Source organism: Lycium barbarum, chromosome 10 (assembly GCF_019175385.1).
Source record: "Lycium barbarum isolate Lr01 chromosome 10, ASM1917538v2, whole genome shotgun sequence".
Classification (NCBI taxonomy): domain Eukaryota; kingdom Viridiplantae; phylum Streptophyta; class Magnoliopsida; order Solanales; family Solanaceae; genus Lycium; species Lycium barbarum.
In genome coordinates, this window is record NC_083346.1 from 106,021,178 (window position 1) to 106,041,648 (window position 20,471).

At 37.9% G+C, this 20,471-nt stretch overlaps 3 protein-coding genes across 6 annotated transcripts; 1 reads left to right on the plus strand and 2 right to left on the minus strand.

Moving 5' to 3' along the window:
• Positions 1 to 564: 564 nt before the first annotated feature.
• On the minus strand, positions 565 to 6,627 carry LOC132613253 (uncharacterized). Its single transcript, XM_060327282.1, has 4 exons — positions 6,419 to 6,627; positions 4,189 to 5,342; positions 3,303 to 3,795; positions 565 to 1,657 (listed from the first exon to the last, which is right to left on the minus strand). The coding sequence occupies exons 2-4, from the start codon at positions 4,735 to 4,737 to the stop codon at positions 1,635 to 1,637; spliced, it is 1,065 nt and encodes a 354-aa protein (XP_060183265.1). The 5' UTR covers positions 4,738 to 5,342; positions 6,419 to 6,627; the 3' UTR covers positions 565 to 1,634.
• Positions 6,628 to 8,464: 1,837 nt separating this feature from the next.
• Positions 8,465 to 8,929, minus strand: LOC132613254 (uncharacterized). Its single transcript, XM_060327284.1, has one exon. The coding sequence runs from the start codon at positions 8,927 to 8,929 to the stop codon at positions 8,465 to 8,467; it is 465 nt and encodes a 154-aa protein (XP_060183267.1).
• A 6,156-nt stretch (positions 8,930 to 15,085) lies between these two features.
• Positions 15,086 to 20,252, plus strand: LOC132614588 (putative zinc finger protein At1g68190). Of its 4 annotated transcripts, none has more exons than XM_060329072.1 (6): positions 15,086 to 15,284; positions 16,049 to 16,610; positions 17,299 to 17,616; positions 18,461 to 18,685; positions 19,557 to 19,831; positions 19,942 to 20,252. In XM_060329072.1, the coding sequence occupies exons 2-6, from the start codon at positions 16,125 to 16,127 to the stop codon at positions 20,060 to 20,062; spliced, it is 1,425 nt and encodes a 474-aa protein (XP_060185055.1). In that variant the 5' UTR covers positions 15,086 to 15,284; positions 16,049 to 16,124; the 3' UTR covers positions 20,063 to 20,252. The 4 variants fall into 4 exon arrangements, with proteins under 4 accessions (XP_060185055.1, XP_060185056.1, XP_060185054.1 ...); XM_060329073.1 differs by having other exon boundaries at positions 16,056 to 16,610; XM_060329071.1 differs by having other exon boundaries at positions 16,090 to 16,610.
• Positions 20,253 to 20,471: the final 219 nt, after the last annotated feature.

Here is a 20,471-nt window from a genome sequence, read left to right on the forward strand (position 1 = left end):
AAATATGACCGTTTGACCATGTGTACTCCCTGCCTGTTGCTCTCATAATAGTCATATGTGCATCTATCAAGTATTCAGCAAAATCCTTAATCTCTATATCCTGGACTGCATTGCTATATATTCTGTCATCTTGTCACGACCCAACCCCGTAGGCCGCGACTAGTGTCCGTGCTGGACACCCAAACGTACCCAATAACCCAAACCAACATATTATCAAAATATATTAATATAAAGGTTAGTTGGCGCTACTAAATATCACAGATGAACAGATTTTGCACGTAGAGGCCGATAAGGCCATCACCGATCATAACAACCCAAAACATATACAGAACCCACACAAGTCTGTCTACAGACCTCTACAGAACATAACAGAATCATAAGATGGGACAGGGCCCCGTCGTACCCCTGAATAGCGTACATATATACAATAGCAGAAGATTGTACCAAAATATAGGCTCCGGATAAAGGAGCGCTCCAAAATAGCAGAATAAGATCCTAAGCGGACGGATCAGCAAACCTGTCGTCGGTACCTGCGCGGCATGAAAACGCAGCCCCCGAAGAAAGGGGGTCAGTACGAAATATGTACTGAATATGCAAAGCCTGAATTACAGAAACAAAATCATAACTGGTACAGAACGTACAAAAAGTAAATAGAAAACCCAAAGTATCAGATACATATTTTCAAAACATGCAGAGTGTGTACAGAAACATATGTCACATGAAATCCGGCCCCTGCCAAGGGACTCGGCAGACAGAACGTGGCCACCCTCCCGACGCTGGTGCCACAACACAGAAGAATCAGAACAGGGGCATAACCCTGTAACATAATATGTCATATCAGATGGCCATAGCAAATCATATCAGAACAAGCGTACATGGCACAGCATACTCCACAAACCCATGTACGCGTATACCTGCCCCCTCACATCGAGGCACGGCGAACAATGCAAAGGATCACGCTTGACAACATATCCTGGCCCGGGCTCAGTGGGGGAAACATTGAGGCATCCACGAACGGAGTAGTGAGAAACTAAATGCACTAAAAATACCATATATATATTTCCAGAGACTCAATGAGGCATATCGAATGTCAAATCAAATCAATGAAATCGGACGGAAACATAGTAAGTAAATTTAGATGTCATAACGGGTTACGGAGGCATAATCTATCCGAGATCGTTTTCAAGATTCAAAACAATTTATAAGACTTAATGAAATATTTAAAATAGTTTTTATTTAGTAGATAAAGGAGTAGTTAGAGTATCTCTAACGAAAACGCTCGAAGACAAGTCATAGACACATAAAGGGTAAAATTGGAAATAGTGGGCCCACCTCGGGACCAATGAAGCGGTGGGCTCAAATTACGTATTTTTAAGCTTATGGGGTCACCTACAAAGGTTCTAGGACATTCCATAACTTCGTAAGCAATTTGGGAAAAAATTTCATAATTTTTCATCAAAGCATACTTAAGGAATTCAATTCTATTGAATGAAAAAGCGACGATTTCAAACGCGGATTCCGATGGACAGAATATTCCCCGAGGCGTAAATCCAAGCCTAGTACATCTAGGACATGCCAAGAGAAGAATCGGGATAGCTTTACATACCTTATATGCTCTTTACGCCTTTCCAAATTCAATTCCCGTTTCGCCCAAAATCTGCAATTGGTCACATTTACCAATTCTCAATTTCCAATCTTTAAGTATTCAATCTTTATTCATAATTGCCTACAGAAATTTGGGCAGCATCTCCCCTATACATATAGCATCCCCGAGAATTTAACTCGGCCAAAACAATCAACAACAACAACAATCACTATAAACACAATATAACTTAACTAGCTATCTTTCCAACATAATGTCATAACCTTCATTTCAACTTCAATTTCCAAACTAATCTCAATGGTTTCACATTCATCATTAATCTAGATCATCACAATATAATTTGGAAATATTTCATATCATTTCTACGAAATATTCACAAGATATACAAAATATACAAACTTTCCACCAAAACATAATTCACCCAAAACTTCAAATCTTCAACCTACATATTCATAACATATTTCCATCTTCCAATTTCATCAACCATAATCATAATTCACATCTTAACAACTTCATTTCCATAATATCACAAAATCATTCTAAAGTGACATAATCTTCTACATTCCAACTTCAACCAAAATTCATTCAACTTTCATTCCCAATATAATTTTCACCATAACCACAACTAATACAACATAAAATTCAACTCATATATGTATACAACATATATACACTCATGGCTACATATATATATACATACCCACTTTGCAAACTTCCTTATTTCCATAATTTCTACTCATTTCCACATACCACAACATAAACAAACCTTCATAACATAAGAAAAAGAAATTGATTCTTACCTTTTTCTACAACTCCTTCACTTGAACAAGTTGTCAACTTGAAGAAATAAGTGCTCCTTCTTCCAAAACAATTACACCAAGTTGTAAAGGACCCTTAAATTAGTAGGAATACCACAAGAAAATAATTTTTGGAGGAAGATTTGGAGGGGTGAATTTTCTATGGCCAAACCCGAAATGGCCCTTTTTTTTGCTCTTGTTTTGTTTGTTCTTTCTCCTTCTAAGTTTCTTGAATCATCTAAGGGATAATGATCCCTTTATAATTAATTTGCCACATGGAAATTAATTAATTTGGTGGGCTTGGACCAGGTATGGCCGGCCACCCTCTCACCTTGGGCCTAAATTTTTCTTTTCATTTTTTTGGGCCAACTCGGTTGGTCCCGAGTTGGGCCTAGCCCACTGACCTTTCGACCTTAAAACGTCCATATCTCCTTGTACCGACGTCACCTGGGAACCCACGACCTATGGTTGGAAAGATAATTCAATTATCTACAACTTCTAATTCTTGGTATTTTTCCAAATTCCAAACATATAATACCGTTTTTGCCCCCCAAAGTCAGGTCACCCGAAAACGTTTTCTTAAAAATATTCGTTTGGAGGACTTCCACTTTGATTTGGCCCAAGGGTCCTTCTTGAGTTGTGTTTAACTTCACATATGTGATTCATATAATTTGTCACATGTCCCAAAAAAAAAAAATCTTGACGTGTGGGCCCCACCTCAGCTTACAAATAATTCGACGTTCAAAAATACGGGATGTAACATCCTCCCCCCCTTTAGAACATTCGTCCTCGAATGTTAAATTAATCTTATAGGGTCTTGTAAGCATTTTGGGGAAAATATATCACAAAGTAGAGGCTAGATCTTTCAATACACTTATATTTCGAAAAAGACATTAGTATACCTGTATCCGCGTTTGGTAGCGCCTCCGGGTCCTGTCGACTAGTCAAGGCATAGATGCGGTTCGAAGGACCGCTTGAACTGGGAGCCCCGCCACTACCTCTGCCGCGGCCTGCTGATGTCGACGTACCCTGCCCCGCAGGGCGCATGGCTATCGAAGGAGACGATGACCCAGCGACTGATCCGGTAGGCTGCGCTGCACCTCCCAAATTACCCTTATACGGACACTCTCTCACAGTATGGCCCTGACGGCCACAAGAATAACAAGCACCTGTAGCACGGTAGCACTCTCCAGGGTGGTATCTCCCACAATAAGAACACTGAGGCCTGGGTGGCCTCGTCTGACCGGAACTCCTGTCTACCCGCGAACCTGAAACCCCGGAGCTCTGGCCTGCTCCTAAATACCCTGGGCTATCAAATCTCCTGCCTGAGAACTGCGGAGGTGTGCTCTGTGCTGACTGGGAAGAATGCCTGCTAGACTGCTGCTGCTGCTGAGGCTGCCCACTCCGAAATTCCTCAAAATACCCAGATGATCTGGCCCTCTTGGGCTGTCTCCGATCCTGACTCCTATCGGGCTGATGACCCCTGTGCCGGTCCTCCATGCCCTGAGCGTGCGCCTGAATCCGGGCAATATCCATATCGGGCTGAGCGGCCAATACCAAGCAACTGTCGACAAAATAACGGTCCAGCCCCATAATATACCTGTGCATCCTGTCAGCCATAGTAGCTACCACAGCAGGTGCATATCGGGCCAATGAGTCGAACTCCATACTGTACTCTCGAACACTGCAGCCCCTCTGTCTAAGCAATAAGAATCTGTCAGCCCTGGCCCGCCGTAACTCCGGAGGCAGAAAATGGCTAAGAAAAGCCTCAGAAAACTCATCCCAGACTGCTGGGGGAGCACCAACACCTCTGGCTAACTCCCAAGACTCGTACCAATTTGCTGCTACATCATACAACCGGTACGAAGCCAACTCCACTGACTCTGTCGCAGATGCCTTAATCAAATGTAACGTGCGCCGCATCTTCCTGATAAACTCCTCAGGATCCTCCTCGGGCTTTGTCCCGAAGAACTCTGGAGGATTACAGGTCAGGAACTCACGAGCTCTCGAACTGTCACGTCTGTCTGCACGACCATCCCCAAGTCCGTGCCTATGAACCTGCCCTGCTACCAGTCTGGTCAACAACTGGACCGCATCTCTCATAGCCCGATCCTCAGCCCCTGGCTGTGGAGCTGGAGGCTCAGGTACTGGAACCTCTGGAGCTACTGGTGGAGCTGCCCCAGACTCCTCTGATGATGAAGACGTAGCAGAGTCTGCTGGCCGGGACGCAATATCACGCATCATCTGAGCAAGGGTCCGAGTACCCTTCTGAGCCCGGCTGGTCTCTCCTACCACGCCCTTTTTCTTCTGGGCAGCCGTCGCCTTTTTCGGAGGCATCACTGAAAGAAAAACAACAACGGATCAGGACAGAATCATCCTAATAGCACAGCTCTATTGCACGATCTAAGATTTCAAAAAAAGAAACACCCTAAATGTCCTGTAGCTTCCTGTTTATAGGTGTGGTGCACAACACACCGATAAACAAGACTCTACTAGACACGGTCTGTAGACGTTCCGAGGACGAACCGCTCTGATACCACTTTTGTCACGACCCAACCCCGTAGGCCGCGACTAGTGTCCGTGCTGGACACCCAAACGTACCCAATAACCCAAACCAACATATTATCAAAATATATTAATATAAAGGTTAGTTGGCGCTACTAAATATCACAGATGAACAGATTTTGCACGTAGAGGCCGATAAGGCCATCACCGATCATAACAACCCAAAACATATACAGAACCCACACAAGTCTGTCTACAGACCTCTACAGAACATAACAGAATCATAAGATGGGACAGGGCCCCGTCGTACCCCTGAATAGCGTACATATATACAATAGCAGAAGATTGTACCAAAATATAGGCTCCGGATAAAGGAGCGCTCCAAAATAGCAGAATAAGATCCTAAGCGGACGGATCAGCAAACCTGTCGTCGGTACCTGCGCGGCATGAAAACGCAGCCCCCGAAGAAAGGGGGTCAGTACGAAATATGTACTGAATATGCAAAGCCTGAATTACAGAAACAAAATCATAACTGGTACAGAACGTACAAAAAGTAAATAGAAAACCCAAAGTATCAGATACATATTTTCAAAACATGCAGAGTGTGTACAGAAACATATGTCACATGAAATCCGGCCCCTGCCAAGGGACTCGGCAGACAGAACGTGGCCACCCTCCCGACGCTGGTGCCACAACACAGAAGAATCAGAACAGGGGCATAACCCTGTAACATAATATGTCATATCAGATGGCCATAGCAAATCATATCAGAACAAGCGTACATGGCACAGCATACTCCACAAACCCATGTACGCGTATACCTGCCCCCTCACATCGAGGCACGGCGAACAATGCAAAGGATCACGCTTGACAACATATCCTGGCCCGGGCTCAGTGGGGGAAACATTGAGGCATCCACGAACGGAGTAGTGAGAAACTAAATGCACTAAAAATACCATATATATATTTCCAGAGACTCAATGAGGCATATCGAATGTCAAATCAAATCAATGAAATCGGACGGAAACATAGTAAGTAAATTTAGATGTCATAACGGGTTACGGAGGCATAATCTATCCGAGATCGTTTTCAAGATTCAAAACAATTTATAAGACTTAATGAAATATTTAAAATAGTTTTTATTTAGTAGATAAAGGAGTAGTTAGAGTATCTCTAACGAAAACGCTCGAAGACAAGTCATAGACACATAAAGGGTAAAATTGGAAATAGTGGGCCCACCTCGGGACCAATGAAGCGGTGGGCTCAAATTACGTATTTTTAAGCTTATGGGGTCACCTACAAAGGTTCTAGGACATTCCATAACTTCGTAAGCAATTTGGGAAAAAATTTCATAATTTTTCATCAAAGCATACTTAAGGAATTCAATTCTATTGAATGAAAAAGCGACGATTTCAAACGCGGATTCCGATGGACAGAATATTCCCCGAGGCGTAAATCCAAGCCTAGTACATCTAGGACATGCCAAGAGAAGAATCGGGATAGCTTTACATACCTTATATGCTCTTTACGCCTTTCCAAATTCAATTCCCGTTTCGCCCAAAATCTGCAATTGGTCACATTTACCAATTCTCAATTTCCAATCTTTAAGTATTCAATCTTTATTCATAATTGCCTACAGAAATTTGGGCAGCATCTCCCCTATACATATAGCATCCCCGAGAATTTAACTCGGCCAAAACAATCAACAACAACAACAATCACTATAAACACAATATAACTTAACTAGCTATCTTTCCAACATAATGTCATAACCTTCATTTCAACTTCAATTTCCAAACTAATCTCAATGGTTTCACATTCATCATTAATCTAGATCATCACAATATAATTTGGAAATATTTCATATCATTTCTACGAAATATTCACAAGATATACAAAATATACAAACTTTCCACCAAAACATAATTCACCCAAAACTTCAAATCTTCAACCTACATATTCATAACATATTTCCATCTTCCAATTTCATCAACCATAATCATAATTCACATCTTAACAACTTCATTTCCATAATATCACAAAATCATTCTAAAGTGACATAATCTTCTACATTCCAACTTCAACCAAAATTCATTCAACTTTCATTCCCAATATAATTTTCACCATAACCACAACTAATACAACATAAAATTCAACTCATATATGTATACAACATATATACACTCATGGCTACATATATATATACATACCCACTTTGCAAACTTCCTTATTTCCATAATTTCTACTCATTTCCACATACCACAACATAAACAAACCTTCATAACATAAGAAAAAGAAATTGATTCTTACCTTTTTCTACAACTCCTTCACTTGAACAAGTTGTCAACTTGAAGAAATAAGTGCTCCTTCTTCCAAAACAATTACACCAAGTTGTAAAGGACCCTTAAATTAGTAGGAATACCACAAGAAAATAATTTTTGGAGGAAGATTTGGAGGGGTGAATTTTCTATGGCCAAACCCGAAATGGCCCTTTTTTTTGCTCTTGTTTTGTTTGTTCTTTCTCCTTCTAAGTTTCTTGAATCATCTAAGGGATAATGATCCCTTTATAATTAATTTGCCACATGGAAATTAATTAATTTGGTGGGCTTGGACCAGGTATGGCCGGCCACCCTCTCACCTTGGGCCTAAATTTTTCTTTTCATTTTTTTGGGCCAACTCGGTTGGTCCCGAGTTGGGCCTAGCCCACTGACCTTTCGACCTTAAAACGTCCATATCTCCTTGTACCGACGTCACCTGGGAACCCACGACCTATGGTTGGAAAGATAATTCAATTATCTACAACTTCTAATTCTTGGTATTTTTCCAAATTCCAAACATATAATACCGTTTTTGCCCCCCAAAGTCAGGTCACCCGAAAACGTTTTCTTAAAAATATTCGTTTGGAGGACTTCCACTTTGATTTGGCCCAAGGGTCCTTCTTGAGTTGTGTTTAACTTCACATATGTGATTCATATAATTTGTCACATGTCCCAAAAAAAAAAAATCTTGACGTGTGGGCCCCACCTCAGCTTACAAATAATTCGACGTTCAAAAATACGGGATGTAACACATCTGAATGCAATATTGTGTTGAAATCACCGATAACCGGCCACTCACCTTGTTGCGTAGTGCCTTCATTTAGAAGATCTGTCCATAGTGTTTTCCTATCATCAATCGTATGCAAACCATATACAGCTGTGAATGTGAACCTAAGATCTGTTGTATTACTCTTTACCATGCCATGAATGTACTGACTTGTCATATTAGTGGGAATAAACTCCACCTCCCTTGGATTCCATAGCATCCAGATCCTATTTCTAGGACTTTGGTTATAATTTGCTAGCCATTCCCATCCCGGTGTTATTTTTCTTATTACTTTCTCGGCATTCCTCTCTTGCACCTTAAGTTCCAATACTGCAATGAGATTAATTTTATTTCCTCTAACAAACTCCTTGAACTTCTTCTGTTTATACACCTTGTTTAGCCCCCTTACATTCCAAGTAATTACTTTCATTAGAGATTGGGTGAAGAGGTGGTACTTCCCTCATCCCTCCTTCTACTAGTGCCTCCACTTGACATTAATCTTCTTTGGTAATGGCTGAGTTATGTCCACCTCAATCAGGACTCGAGCAAAGGATATTCTATCCATGGTAGTTGTACAAGCATTTGCATAGATAGGATTTCCCAATCCACTACTTATCCTGCTCAACGAGTCCATACTCCAACAATTCAAGGGCAGGTTCGGGAATTTAAACCAAATTGGAATGGTTCTCAACACTTCATCACAGAAATTAAAATCGGCTGCCCATGGTTTGATTATCACAGGCCTATTATTCATAGTGTGAGGTCCGGAGTACAATACCTCATTCTTGTCCTCCAAGCTGTTGAACTTGACTACAAAGTAATCATCTGTGTGATAGTGCACCCTTGGCTTTGATGCAAAGTTCCACTGAGTACTAATGAATCGCTCAATTGCACCGATGGATGGAGAATCACCCACCACATATAGTACCACCGCTTGCATCCATTGCTTTGTTCCTCAATTGATTTCAAATTGATGTAGCTGAATGACCTTTTCCCCCTTCTCAATCAAAAGTGTGATGTATGTCAAACTCATACCCGAGCTGCAAGTTTATTCGTAGCGAACAGATTTGACCAATTTTGCTTCGGTGCCTCCCTCTGTTCCATCGCCAATTTCCTCTTTGATTCTACTTTATTTGGAGTTGTGTCGACAATAGCACATACCTCATTTGTTTGTGAGCAGTTGTTGTTATTTGCCTGTGAGTTTTCCCCAATTTGTTTGTCATTTGCCCTAATCGCCGAGATCGGTGTTGAATAGGTCGTTTCCCCTATTTTGGTGGTCTCCTCTTCTCGAACCCTATCTCCGCTTTGTTGTGTGACCTTTGCTGGTTTGATTACCTCTTGTACCATCTCTAATGGTCGACGATGTACTGCTTTGGTCTTCACTTCAGATAGCTGCACCTTATTCTGGTTCTTCTTTTGCCGGCCTTTGGCCATTCCAGCCAGTCGTGAATCGGATCACCCAGAATCACTAGCAAAGGAATAGTAAAGGCGTGGGTTTGCAGGGAAGGGAGAAATAGGGTTCCCCTCAGATTAGCTCAGAAATAGGGAGAAGTTCATTTTAACTTAGTTCATTTATTAAAATGAACTAAGTTAATAAATGAATGGATCTCTAAAAAAAAAAAAATTAAAGAACGAATCATTTGTCAAATGAACGGGTTGAATATACTAGCACCTACTCATCTTTCAGGAATTAAACCTTACTGCCAAGGTTCTGGGTAATGTTGTTTACTTTTACCATCAAAGGAGGTGGTGCAGAGGATGAGGCTGCTCTTTCCTTAATAAGAGATCTCGGGTTCGAATTTTGGGTATGCAAAAGTCCTTGGTAGAGAGTGCTTCCCCCCGAATGGGCTCTACATGCTGCGAATCCTTATTTAGCCGGGCTCCATTGCGAGCATCGGACACCAGGTGAAAAATAAAAAAATAAAAAAAGAATGGATCATTTGTCAAATGGACAAGTTGACTTGACCTAAGTGAGTCAAAATGAGCTAAGTGAGTTACTTGAACTAAAATAAGTTGAATAGATCATATTTTTATGAGCTAATTTTGTCACCCATAAATGCACGTAAACTTCTGTCACTTAACCAGGTGTATTGAACAATTCAAATACACCACCACAAAATTACAAAAATATGGTGCAAATCCATTCTACTTGATACTAAATCTAGTGAAATGGTAGTTATTAAAGCATAAATTGCTTAATTTTTCTTTCTCGCGAGTATAGCAGATGTTTGGACACGAGTTAATTAAGATTTGAAAAAGAATATAGTATTTGAAGTTGAAATAAAAAGTATTTGAAAGTTAAATTAAACATGAAAGCATAATTGACGCCATCGGGACTGGTAAAAAAGCCAAGTTGCATTAACATTTCATATTTAGTTTAACTCTTTTATTATATATGTTATTATCTAATCTAATTACGCGTGTGATCTCTAAGTAACATTTGTACCTAAAAGTAAATTTCATTTCCAAAATTTATTTGACTCAAAAATTTCATTTCCAAAATTTATTTGACTCACTTTGTCTTGTTGTATATAGGCCAAACCCATCGACAGACATATGTGGTCGTCCACTTCTTTCACTTGAGCACCTAAAGTGCCCCTTGTTCCATTTAGACACTTCAGGTGGGGCTAGACTGTGTCATTTAAACACTTTTTGTTGACCTGGAAATTTGGGTGAATTGCACAGCAAATAGGCGCGTGAGGACCTAAAAAACGCATTTTTTTAAATTTCCTTCTTCCTTTTCTCTTTCTTTTCTTCTTCCTTTTCTCTTTCTTTTACATCAAAAAACAAAACAAAAAAATCATTAGAAAATTACAGAAAAATATATCACTGTTGGTCTTGTCTAGTCCACTGCACGAGTTTTGGTTCTGCAATTTTAAATCATTGGTGTTTCTTTGAAACTCGACTGGGTGATTGAAAATCTGAACTTGAAGATAAATTATTATCAGCATTGAAAAATCTGATTGGAAGTTGATGAGATGAAGTTTCTTGGATCTGGGTTTAAATCTTCGAGTAACAATTATTTAGAGCTAAAAACCGTGATTGTTCCTTAATTTGAGCGAAAATTTGAAAGACATTGTTGGAGTCTAAGCTTGAATTTGAAATTTTGGTTTGGCTTCGATTCTCAGATTTTGGGTCTGTTTGTTGATGTCAGCTGATTCTGATGTTTGTAAGCTCGAAATTGTTCAATCACAGCTGAAAATATGAAAGCTACATCGGGTTTGAAGCATTTGTCGGGCAAAAAATTAAATCCGCCATTGTTGGCCGACGGAGCTTCGACTTGAGTATTAGTTTTGGAGTTCTATTGCTTGTCGAATCTGAAACTAAAGTGGAGTTGTGTTTGAACAAACTCGATGCTAAAACCAACGGAAATATTGCTAAAGTTGAACTTGAAAACTCATAGAACTCCATTGAAGCTCATATGAAGCTTGAAGGTGAAATTTCAAATATTTCGATCAGAAATTTTCCCCGCAATAGCCATTCATCTGGGTTTGCTGTATTTTCTTTGGAATTACTTGCTTGATAAATTAATCATCGTTGAAAATGAAATGAATCTGTAAGGAAAAAAAAACATGGAGGAAGAAGGTGAGGTTGGGGGAATGGTAGGGGGAGGACGGAGGGGTTAGATGGGAGGGGGTGAAAATAGTTTTTTTTTTTTGGCTCCTTTTTTTAATTTACTAATTAGTTTTAAAGTTTTGATTTAAAAAAATAGTTTTAAAATAAATTTTCTACTCATATTTTATTCTTTAATAATTATTTTTAGTATATATGCCACGTGTCTTCATTTAATTTGCTGTTTTGACACGTCATCGGCCAGTGTATTACACTCACTCTATATATTAGACTGATAGTACAAAAAGTGTCAGTGGAACAGGAAGTGTCAACCTGAAGTGTCTAAATGGAACAAGGGACACTTTAGGTGCTCAAGTGAAAGAAGTGGACGACCACAAGTGTCTATCGATAGATTTGGCCTTGTATATATGACATTCGACCATAACTTAGTGCAACCACTCAACATTATGTAGACAAATAGAACAAACAGACTTTGCCAACTATCTAGGATTCCTTACTAATGAAAAATAGAATTATTTGCAAATTAATAATCGTTAGAATAACTTTTCGGGTATGTATTCCCTCATTAGAATAATATTACTTGAAGGAGTTGAATTAATTTCATTTGATAATAGTAAATAATTGGTCTTTGATTGGCACAGGTGGCTACTCTTAGGTGGACTGGTTTGGATGTTCAAGAATGGATAATGTCGAATAGATAAAAGAGAGGAAGCCTAATGTATTTTTAAGTTGGGAATACCCAACAGTTGTTAGTATATAGTTATATATATTTTTAGAAAATATCATAAATAGCTGTCTTTAGAGAGTAAGTGCAAAATATAGCTACAGTTTGCGGGAACCGAAGCGTAGCTACAATTGCTGTATCAGGCGGGTATCAGTTGCATCAGCAAAAGAACTGTTTCAGATGGGTATCCGTTGTATCAGCGCATACTATATCAGCTGAAATCACGTGAAAAAGATGTATCAGCGCATATTGTATCAACACTGATAGCTACGTTTCGAAAATACGGTAGCTACATTTTGTAATTTTTTGAAACTATAGCCATGTTTTGTAAATACAGTCTAAATGTTGCCACATCGCGTAATTTTTCCTTTTTTAAATTAAAGATTTAGCTTAACAATTGAAACTCAAAAAATTGATATTATATAACCCTATGCAGCTATAACTGACAACATATTAGAAAACTCAATATTGCCTTCATCACAAACATTTTCTCCTGATTAATTAACAAGAATAAATTTAATAATTAATACAAATAACAGCCCAAAAAAAAATGTAAAAGCATTAAAGTCACTAAGTTAAGAAGAACAATATTGAGAAAATTGCAATTCAGTCTTACCGACAATGTCGTGTATGGTTCTTCCATTAATGTAGCAACCAATTGGGTTCCCTCCAGAAGCTTTAAAATCTCTCTCTTCAAAATATTAATTAACACATTCATTATTTCAAATAAATATTGAAAACGAAGAGTTCCGTTTGATGAAATTGGACTAATTTCCCTTCAACTAGGCTGACCTTTAATTTTTGTCCTTCAAATGGATTGATCTTTAAGTTTTTCCCTTTAGAAATCGAACTTATGCCTAAGTTCTTTAGGGCAAAAGTCACGCAGGACATAACTTGTGAGATATTATGATGCGAAAATATAAATTAATACCCCACGAAAAAATTGTTTGTTATGAGAGGAAAAAGTTAAAGACCAACACAAAATAGGGGTCAAAGTGCAGATGACCCATTTTGAAGAGAAGTCGACGACGGAGGTTGCGATTTAGCCATTAAAGAACTGACAACAAATCTGCTAATCGACTCCTTAACGAGGCCAAAATTTAAATGATGACATCCAAAGATCCTAGTTGCGCATATCATCCCTTTAACAGAAGTAACCGTTTGCCCTTCAAATGGACTGGTCATTAATTTTTTCCCTTCAAATGGGATGGTTTTTAATTTTTATCCTTCAAAGTCGAACTTATGCCTAAAGGGACATAAGTTGTTTAAGGCTGGCATAATTTATGGATATTATGATGCTTAACTTATGTCTCTCTAGGCATAAGTTCGATATTGAAGGACAAAAATTAAAGATCAGACAACGACAAAAATTAAGGACCAGCACAAAAGAGGGACAAAAGTGCAAATAACCCCTTTCAGCCAGATTATCTGGTAATTGTCGGTGGGCCAAAACTATTGGTTGCAGATATGGGCCTTTTGGGCCTTTCCGTCTATCACTTTCTCTTGAGTCTTGACTACGTACTTGTTCTTTGACAAATAGTTAACATGAAAAGGAAATGTTCATAATGAATTGAGCATTTTTTATTTATTAAATTACAACATGTCCCCGTCAACTGAGTTTCTTCTTTTGTTTATTTTTTGGACCAAATACATTAATATTTTTTTTAATAGACGACAGTGATAAACCACATTAAAAACTAACCTTTATACCTGCATTGTACAATATCATATTGTTTGAATGAATCGTGTCGTTCAACGGTTTTAGTGAAAAAGTGAGTGCGTTCATAACTATAATTGATCTACAACATCTAAAAACAACAGTAGTCACGGGGCTAATAAAATAAACTTGTATGAGTTTTCAGAGGCGGAGCTAGAATTTTTAGTTTATGGGTTATGAATTAGAATATTTTGATTTACTAGGTCCTGAATAAATTATTTGTATATATTAAATGAATATCTTAACACAAATACAGAGTTTGAAACAATGTTATTGCGTTCTGTTGAACCCTTGTCTCTACTGTGGCTCCGCCCTGTGCGTTCGACCAACGATACGAGCTTTCAGAAGAAAATTAGATTTCATAAAATTGTTCGTTATAAGTCTTACCACGATTTCGATTAATTAAAATTACAAAATTCATAAAGATTATTCTAGGGAATTTTAAAAAGAGCATATGATATTTTTTGCATATGATATTTTTTTATACCTGATGTTTAGTTTGATTAAAAGATCCTGAATGAAATGATTATGATTCTCTAAATATCGATTTATTAGTAAATAAAAAACCTTCTCTTTCAAGAACTTTCTTTTGTCACTTCCTTCCAAGCTGGATGATTCTGGATAAGGCGAATGGAGTATTGTGGTAGTAGGTTCATTTAGATCCAATATTTTTGACGTAGAACAAAAATTTATATAAAAATATATTAAAACTAAAGAAATTAATCAGTCTGACCCGTTACTTAAAAATTGGGATGAGTTCAACGATAAGAATTTAAAACTTAAACTCGTAAAATTTAAATTCTAAATTCGTATCTAATTCTGATTCGTACGGTCACATTTCTCCACTGTAAGCAGTCATATCTGATCTGTTACTCCTAACGTGGCAGCTTTCTATTCGCTTTATCTACCAGCTATTGGATCACTCCACTTCACATGCAAACTCTACTAGATAACACTTTTGGGCCCCACTTGTTAACTGACGTGTTGTTCCACCTCAGATAAACACATCCACAAAAATGCCACGTCATACCAAAAAGTTAAATGCCACGTTTGTCTTTCTTGGCTTAGTGAGAGAAAAGTAAGATAACGAGAATAACATAATGAAAAGTGTACATCAAGAGAAGTTCAAATATGATCATGGATGATAAGATACATATTCTTGTGACTCTCCTCCATATACCCCTTTACCCTTAAGTCCCTTTTTTCTCTCTTTCTAAAACAATTTTCTAATTTATTTTTATTGCTGAATCAAGAAAGTTGACTTCTTGCAAACAATCACAGGTTATATTTACTTTACTTAAATTTGTTTTCTAAGTACCATGATTAGTAGAAATTTAGTGTCTAGGCAATAATTGGGCTAGGAAATTGCATTCAAGAAACAATTGATGTTACTATTAAGTGTACTGGTTTGGCTAACATATACTGGAATTTTGTTCTTGCTTTACTAGTGCTTCTTGTTAGTTTCATTGAGGAGGCCTTGAAATCTTTTGTAATGTTTATTAGGATAATAGCCTACTGGAGAGTGAATAATTTGATTATCTATAAAGGGGTTGCTGATTGGTGCTTTGTGAAAGTGTGAATTGTTTAATTATGCATAATGTGGTGTTCCACTACCGGATTCTGGCCAAGGGAATTAGGTACATGTCTCTCTAGGGGCTTGGTATACTTGGACATATTAGGGATTTCCATTCATCATTGGGAATGTTTATTTGATAGGAACAGAAAACTAATCCAACATTTAGCTTATGTTCTTGCACTGATTTCTTTGTACAATTGTTATTTGAGTTTTGCCAGAGGCGCATCCAGGATTTGAAGTTTATGGTTCCTACAATGACCAATAATTCGGTTCACAATCAAATATTTATAGATAATTAGTAATATTTTAATACATATGCGGGCTCTAGCTACTGGTTTCCCGTAAAACCGCAGGTTACTCTCTGGATCTGCCCCTGAATTCTGCAGTGATTCTAAGAAATTTCCTGATAAAGATCTAGCACAAAAGTTATCTTATTATGAACTGAAATTTATCCCTTTTACTTTTGGAGGTTTTAGAAGAAATTTTCCTGATAAAGATCTAGATGTGCAGAAATACTATTTCGAGGGTCGTGCAGATTTGTAAAGATGGAAATGGAGAAAACATGTGAATTTTGCATGTTATTGAAGCCAGTGGTGTATTGTGAGGCTGATGCAGCACACCTTTGCCTTTCCTGTGATGCTAAGGTTCATTCAGCCAATGCCCTCTCTAACCGGCATCCTCGTACCCTTGTCTGTGAGCCCTGTGGATTCAACTTAGCTTATATTCGATGTTCGGATCATCAAATGTTCATGTGTCGTGACTGTGACCGCCGGCATCATGATGATCTCTCTTCTCAACACCAGAGAAAAGTGATCACTTGTTATATGGGGTCTCCTTCTGCAAAAGATTTGGCAGCATTATGGGGTTTTGGCTTGAAAGATTTGGAAAATACTCCACCAGATCAGTTCATCTCAACAGCGAATGGAAAAGTAAATGGAGCTAAGGTCACTCCAAAATTTGTTAAACGGTCTCACTCGTCAGCTGGAGGCTCTGCAGAATCAGAAGTGGGATCAACTAGTAACTACACTAAGGTAGATAGTACTCCCTCCGTCCCAATTTATGTGACGCTCTTTCCTTTTTAGTCAGTTTAAAGAGAATGACACCTCTATAATTAGTAACAATTTAACTTTAGACTTCTCATTTTACCCGTCATGAAATGATTTATAGCCACATAGAAATCTATGGCTTATTTTGGATCACAAGTGTCAAAAGTTTTCCTTCATTCTTAAACTCCATGCCCAGTCCAACACCTTCATATAAATTGGGACACAGGGAGTAGTCACCAAATGCCTATGGTTATGCAGCTTTTTCCTGAAATCCTGAGTTGACATGTTAAAAAATTTATATCATTTTTTTTAATCTTTTGACTAGAATATCCAATAGAAAGTTGATGATTTCTGGAGAATTGCATCCCGAGATAGTTGTGAATAGGCATACTTAATATAGAGATTTGTTCAGATTTTGGCTCAGTCATGAATATTACACTACCAAAAATGGCTGGAATTTCGTCACTAATAGAATTTTCTGATCATCTGTTGCTAATCCGTCGCTGAATAGCCAATGGTTAATAAGGTCAACTTAAATAATAAAGTCCTTCTACTTTCTTCATAGATAATTTTGTTGAAATCATGGTATAAAGTATATCAGGTTCTTTTTTATGTTCTATCAAAGTCATCTATGGCCTACTTACCTCTACGGTCACTTGCTTTATTGCTTTAGGCGTTTTGCTTGCTTAAACGGCGGGAGAACACTTCTCTCATTCTACAGCAGATTCTTGACTTGGAAAGACTTCAGCTGACTGAGGGCAGTAACAATTTAACAAGTGGAGAAAGTAAAAATAATCTTTCTTCACTGAAAAATGGTGCATCGTGGGATATGCATAACAAATTTGAGCGCTTGCAGAAGTCACTTGATCTTGGCCCTGAACTTCAGGATTGGGGCAGTACTCATGAGAGTTCAGTTGCTGGATCTTTTCCATTATCGTTGCCTGATGGAGATTCGTTCTGGGAATGTAAAAGTCCAGTTCAGAGTAGTCAGGTCTGCTTCTACTCTCTGTCATTCTCTCCCTTATCTCACTTCACACATTTAAAATTTTATTTGCATGTTCCATGAAACACTCATGGCTGATAGCAAATCATGCCCCACCCCAAATCGGGAAGGTAACAAGAATTTCTAAAAGCTTCTTGAGCTAGGATAATATGTTTAAATTAGATGCTTCCCTAGGATTGGACCTATACTAAGATAATTTGGTTCCTCAACAAAAAGTTCTATTATGCTCAGCAGCAGCAAATACAAGAGCATGTCAGGTTATTGGAAAATGTAGCACAGAAAAATGTGTATACTGTTCCATAACATAAGTAAAGCTTCTTTCCTAGTTTACTTGACCGATTTCCATTTATCTTTGTTCTGTTGACTTGACTCCTTTTCCTAAATATGAAGTTTTAAGTCTCTAGTAATTCCAAGTGACATAAAATTATGACATACTTTGGCCTTGATATATTTTCTTTATATCAAATTACTGAAATTGCACTAGTTACAAGTAACATTAAAGAATATAGGCTGAAGTCTAGTAGTTTGATATATAAATTCACTTTGGTAGCACCATGGACTGTGATCAATCTTCGCATTGAAGTTGAGTACTTTAGAATGAAACTCTTTGAAAGGCTAAACTGCTATTTGTCTATTTCTTCTCCTCTTTCCCTTATGATTGTTAGACATGCGCTGTTATAGGAGTTTAGTGGTAGAGATAATCTTTACTTCTATTCTCCATTATGATTATTCGACATGCAAATTGGTGAAGGATTAGAACTAAGATGCAAATATATGTGGTTAATGAGTTTATCTATAAAGTATTATCTTGATCATTATATGAATTCTGCAGCTTTGGCCTCAAAATTTGCAAGACCTAGGAGCTTATGCTGAACTAGAATGTTTCGACAATTCCAATATGCCTGATGTTGATTTGACCTTCCAAAACTTTGAAGAACTCTTCGGTGAGGAGCAGGATCTGAACAACACACTGCTTGAGGAGGATATGACATGCTCATATATGGATAACAATTTACCGATTGATAGATCAGATTACAGCTATGTCAAGAGGGTTAAGGTCTGCATAATTTTGTCTTAGAATGTTATGCTTACAGTGTCTCGAGTATTATTTGTTCTCATTTGAGGCAACATCTGGTTTTCTTGTAAATCATTCACATGGAACTCAAATATTGTCATTCTTTCATCATCAAATATTGTTCTATCCCGAATGATAGATAATTCTAGCTTTAGACAACAAGTTTGTGCCTCTACCGGACAATCTAATGCTTTTTATAAGGGAGACTCGTAAAACACTTGTTCTAGCGGCTTTCTAACATTTTTCTCCAATGTGCTAATTAAGCCTAGAAGAAAATTCTTGCTTAAGCTTCTCCATCATTAAAGAGGGGATATACATCATTTGTCTTCGATGAGAAGGAAATTTGTACCGCTTCCTTTTCGAAAGTTTACATAAGCACAAAACTAAGTATTGCAGAAACTCTGATAGCCTGTTTGACAAAGCTTATAGGAAGTCAAATGTGCTTATTTTAGAAAGTTGAGGTGTTTGGTCAAGCTTTTAGAGAAAAATAAGTGTTGTTGAGCAATAGCAGAAGCTGTTTTTCAGAAGCTAAAAAAAATACTAGCTTTTCCCGAAAAACACTTTTGGAACATTGGTTATGCACAAAGTACTGCTCTAATATTGGCAAAAGTGCTTTTCGAATTGGTTAGCCAAACACAAGCTGCTACTGTTCAAAGGTACTTTTCCGAAAAACACTTATGATAAAAAGCACTTTTCAAAATAGATAGATTTTGAAAGCTTGGTCAAATAGGCTATAAGTCACATTTTGGGGTGCAGTCTAAACCAACCGGAAGACCTTGTTAAACATCTATTTTCCCTTGAAATGTGGTGAAATTTTAATTATGTTATTAGAAGTTGTTTTTACTGATGACAGGACATATCAAAAGCTTCATCGGTCCATACAGCACAGTCAACTCACTTTGGCCAAGGCCACAGTGAGCACATTCCCACAATCAAGGATTGTCCTCCGCCAATTAGAACAAACTTTTCATCGTTGTCCTTCTCTGCATCGAGGCTGAGCAGTGAAAGCAGTGGTAATGAGTACGCGGATTCACCCACTGCCAACGAGCAGGAGGTTTCATGTAATTCACAGATTGACAGTAAAGAGAATCTATTAGCAATGCACAAAGAAAAAAAGAAGGCTCGGCTGTAAGTACAAGTCCCTTTCTTGGTGTTATAATAGTCCATAAATGACTAGTTAAATATGTCCATTTGTTGTTTGGTAGCCCTGTTACTGCATGTTTTTGTTCTGTATTCAGGTATGAGAAACAAGCACGGAATACACCTCGAAGAGCTAGGACTAACTTAAAAAAGCAGCCAATAAGAGGGCGGGTCCTAAAGGCGCACAGTTATGAATCAGATGCAGTTACTATGTCCTGAAGCTTAAGTTTCCCTGGTTGAATGTGTGAAACTTGTGTACATACCATCAAACATCACTTAGTAACTCAAGAATATCTTTCCGAACATCTATTGTATGTTGCTCCTGTTAATTCTTTCTTCTTTACCTTGTTTAAAGACTAATTTTGTGTTCTAACAGAAAATGGGATAAATTTATCCTGGATTTCATGTTTGTGGTTGTCAATCTCTTAAAGACATCATGAAAAGCACTTGTGCCACTTTCATTTCCCTTTCTTTCTCTTATGCTCTTTAGAAGAAACAAAATGGAGTAAAGTGATCAAGCAAGTTGTTTTTTTAGGTTGTACTTAGCAGAAAAGTTCTTTTCCTTTCTCCCACAGTAAATTGATGAATCAAACTGAAGTTATGTTAAAATTGACAGGTGTCCATAACA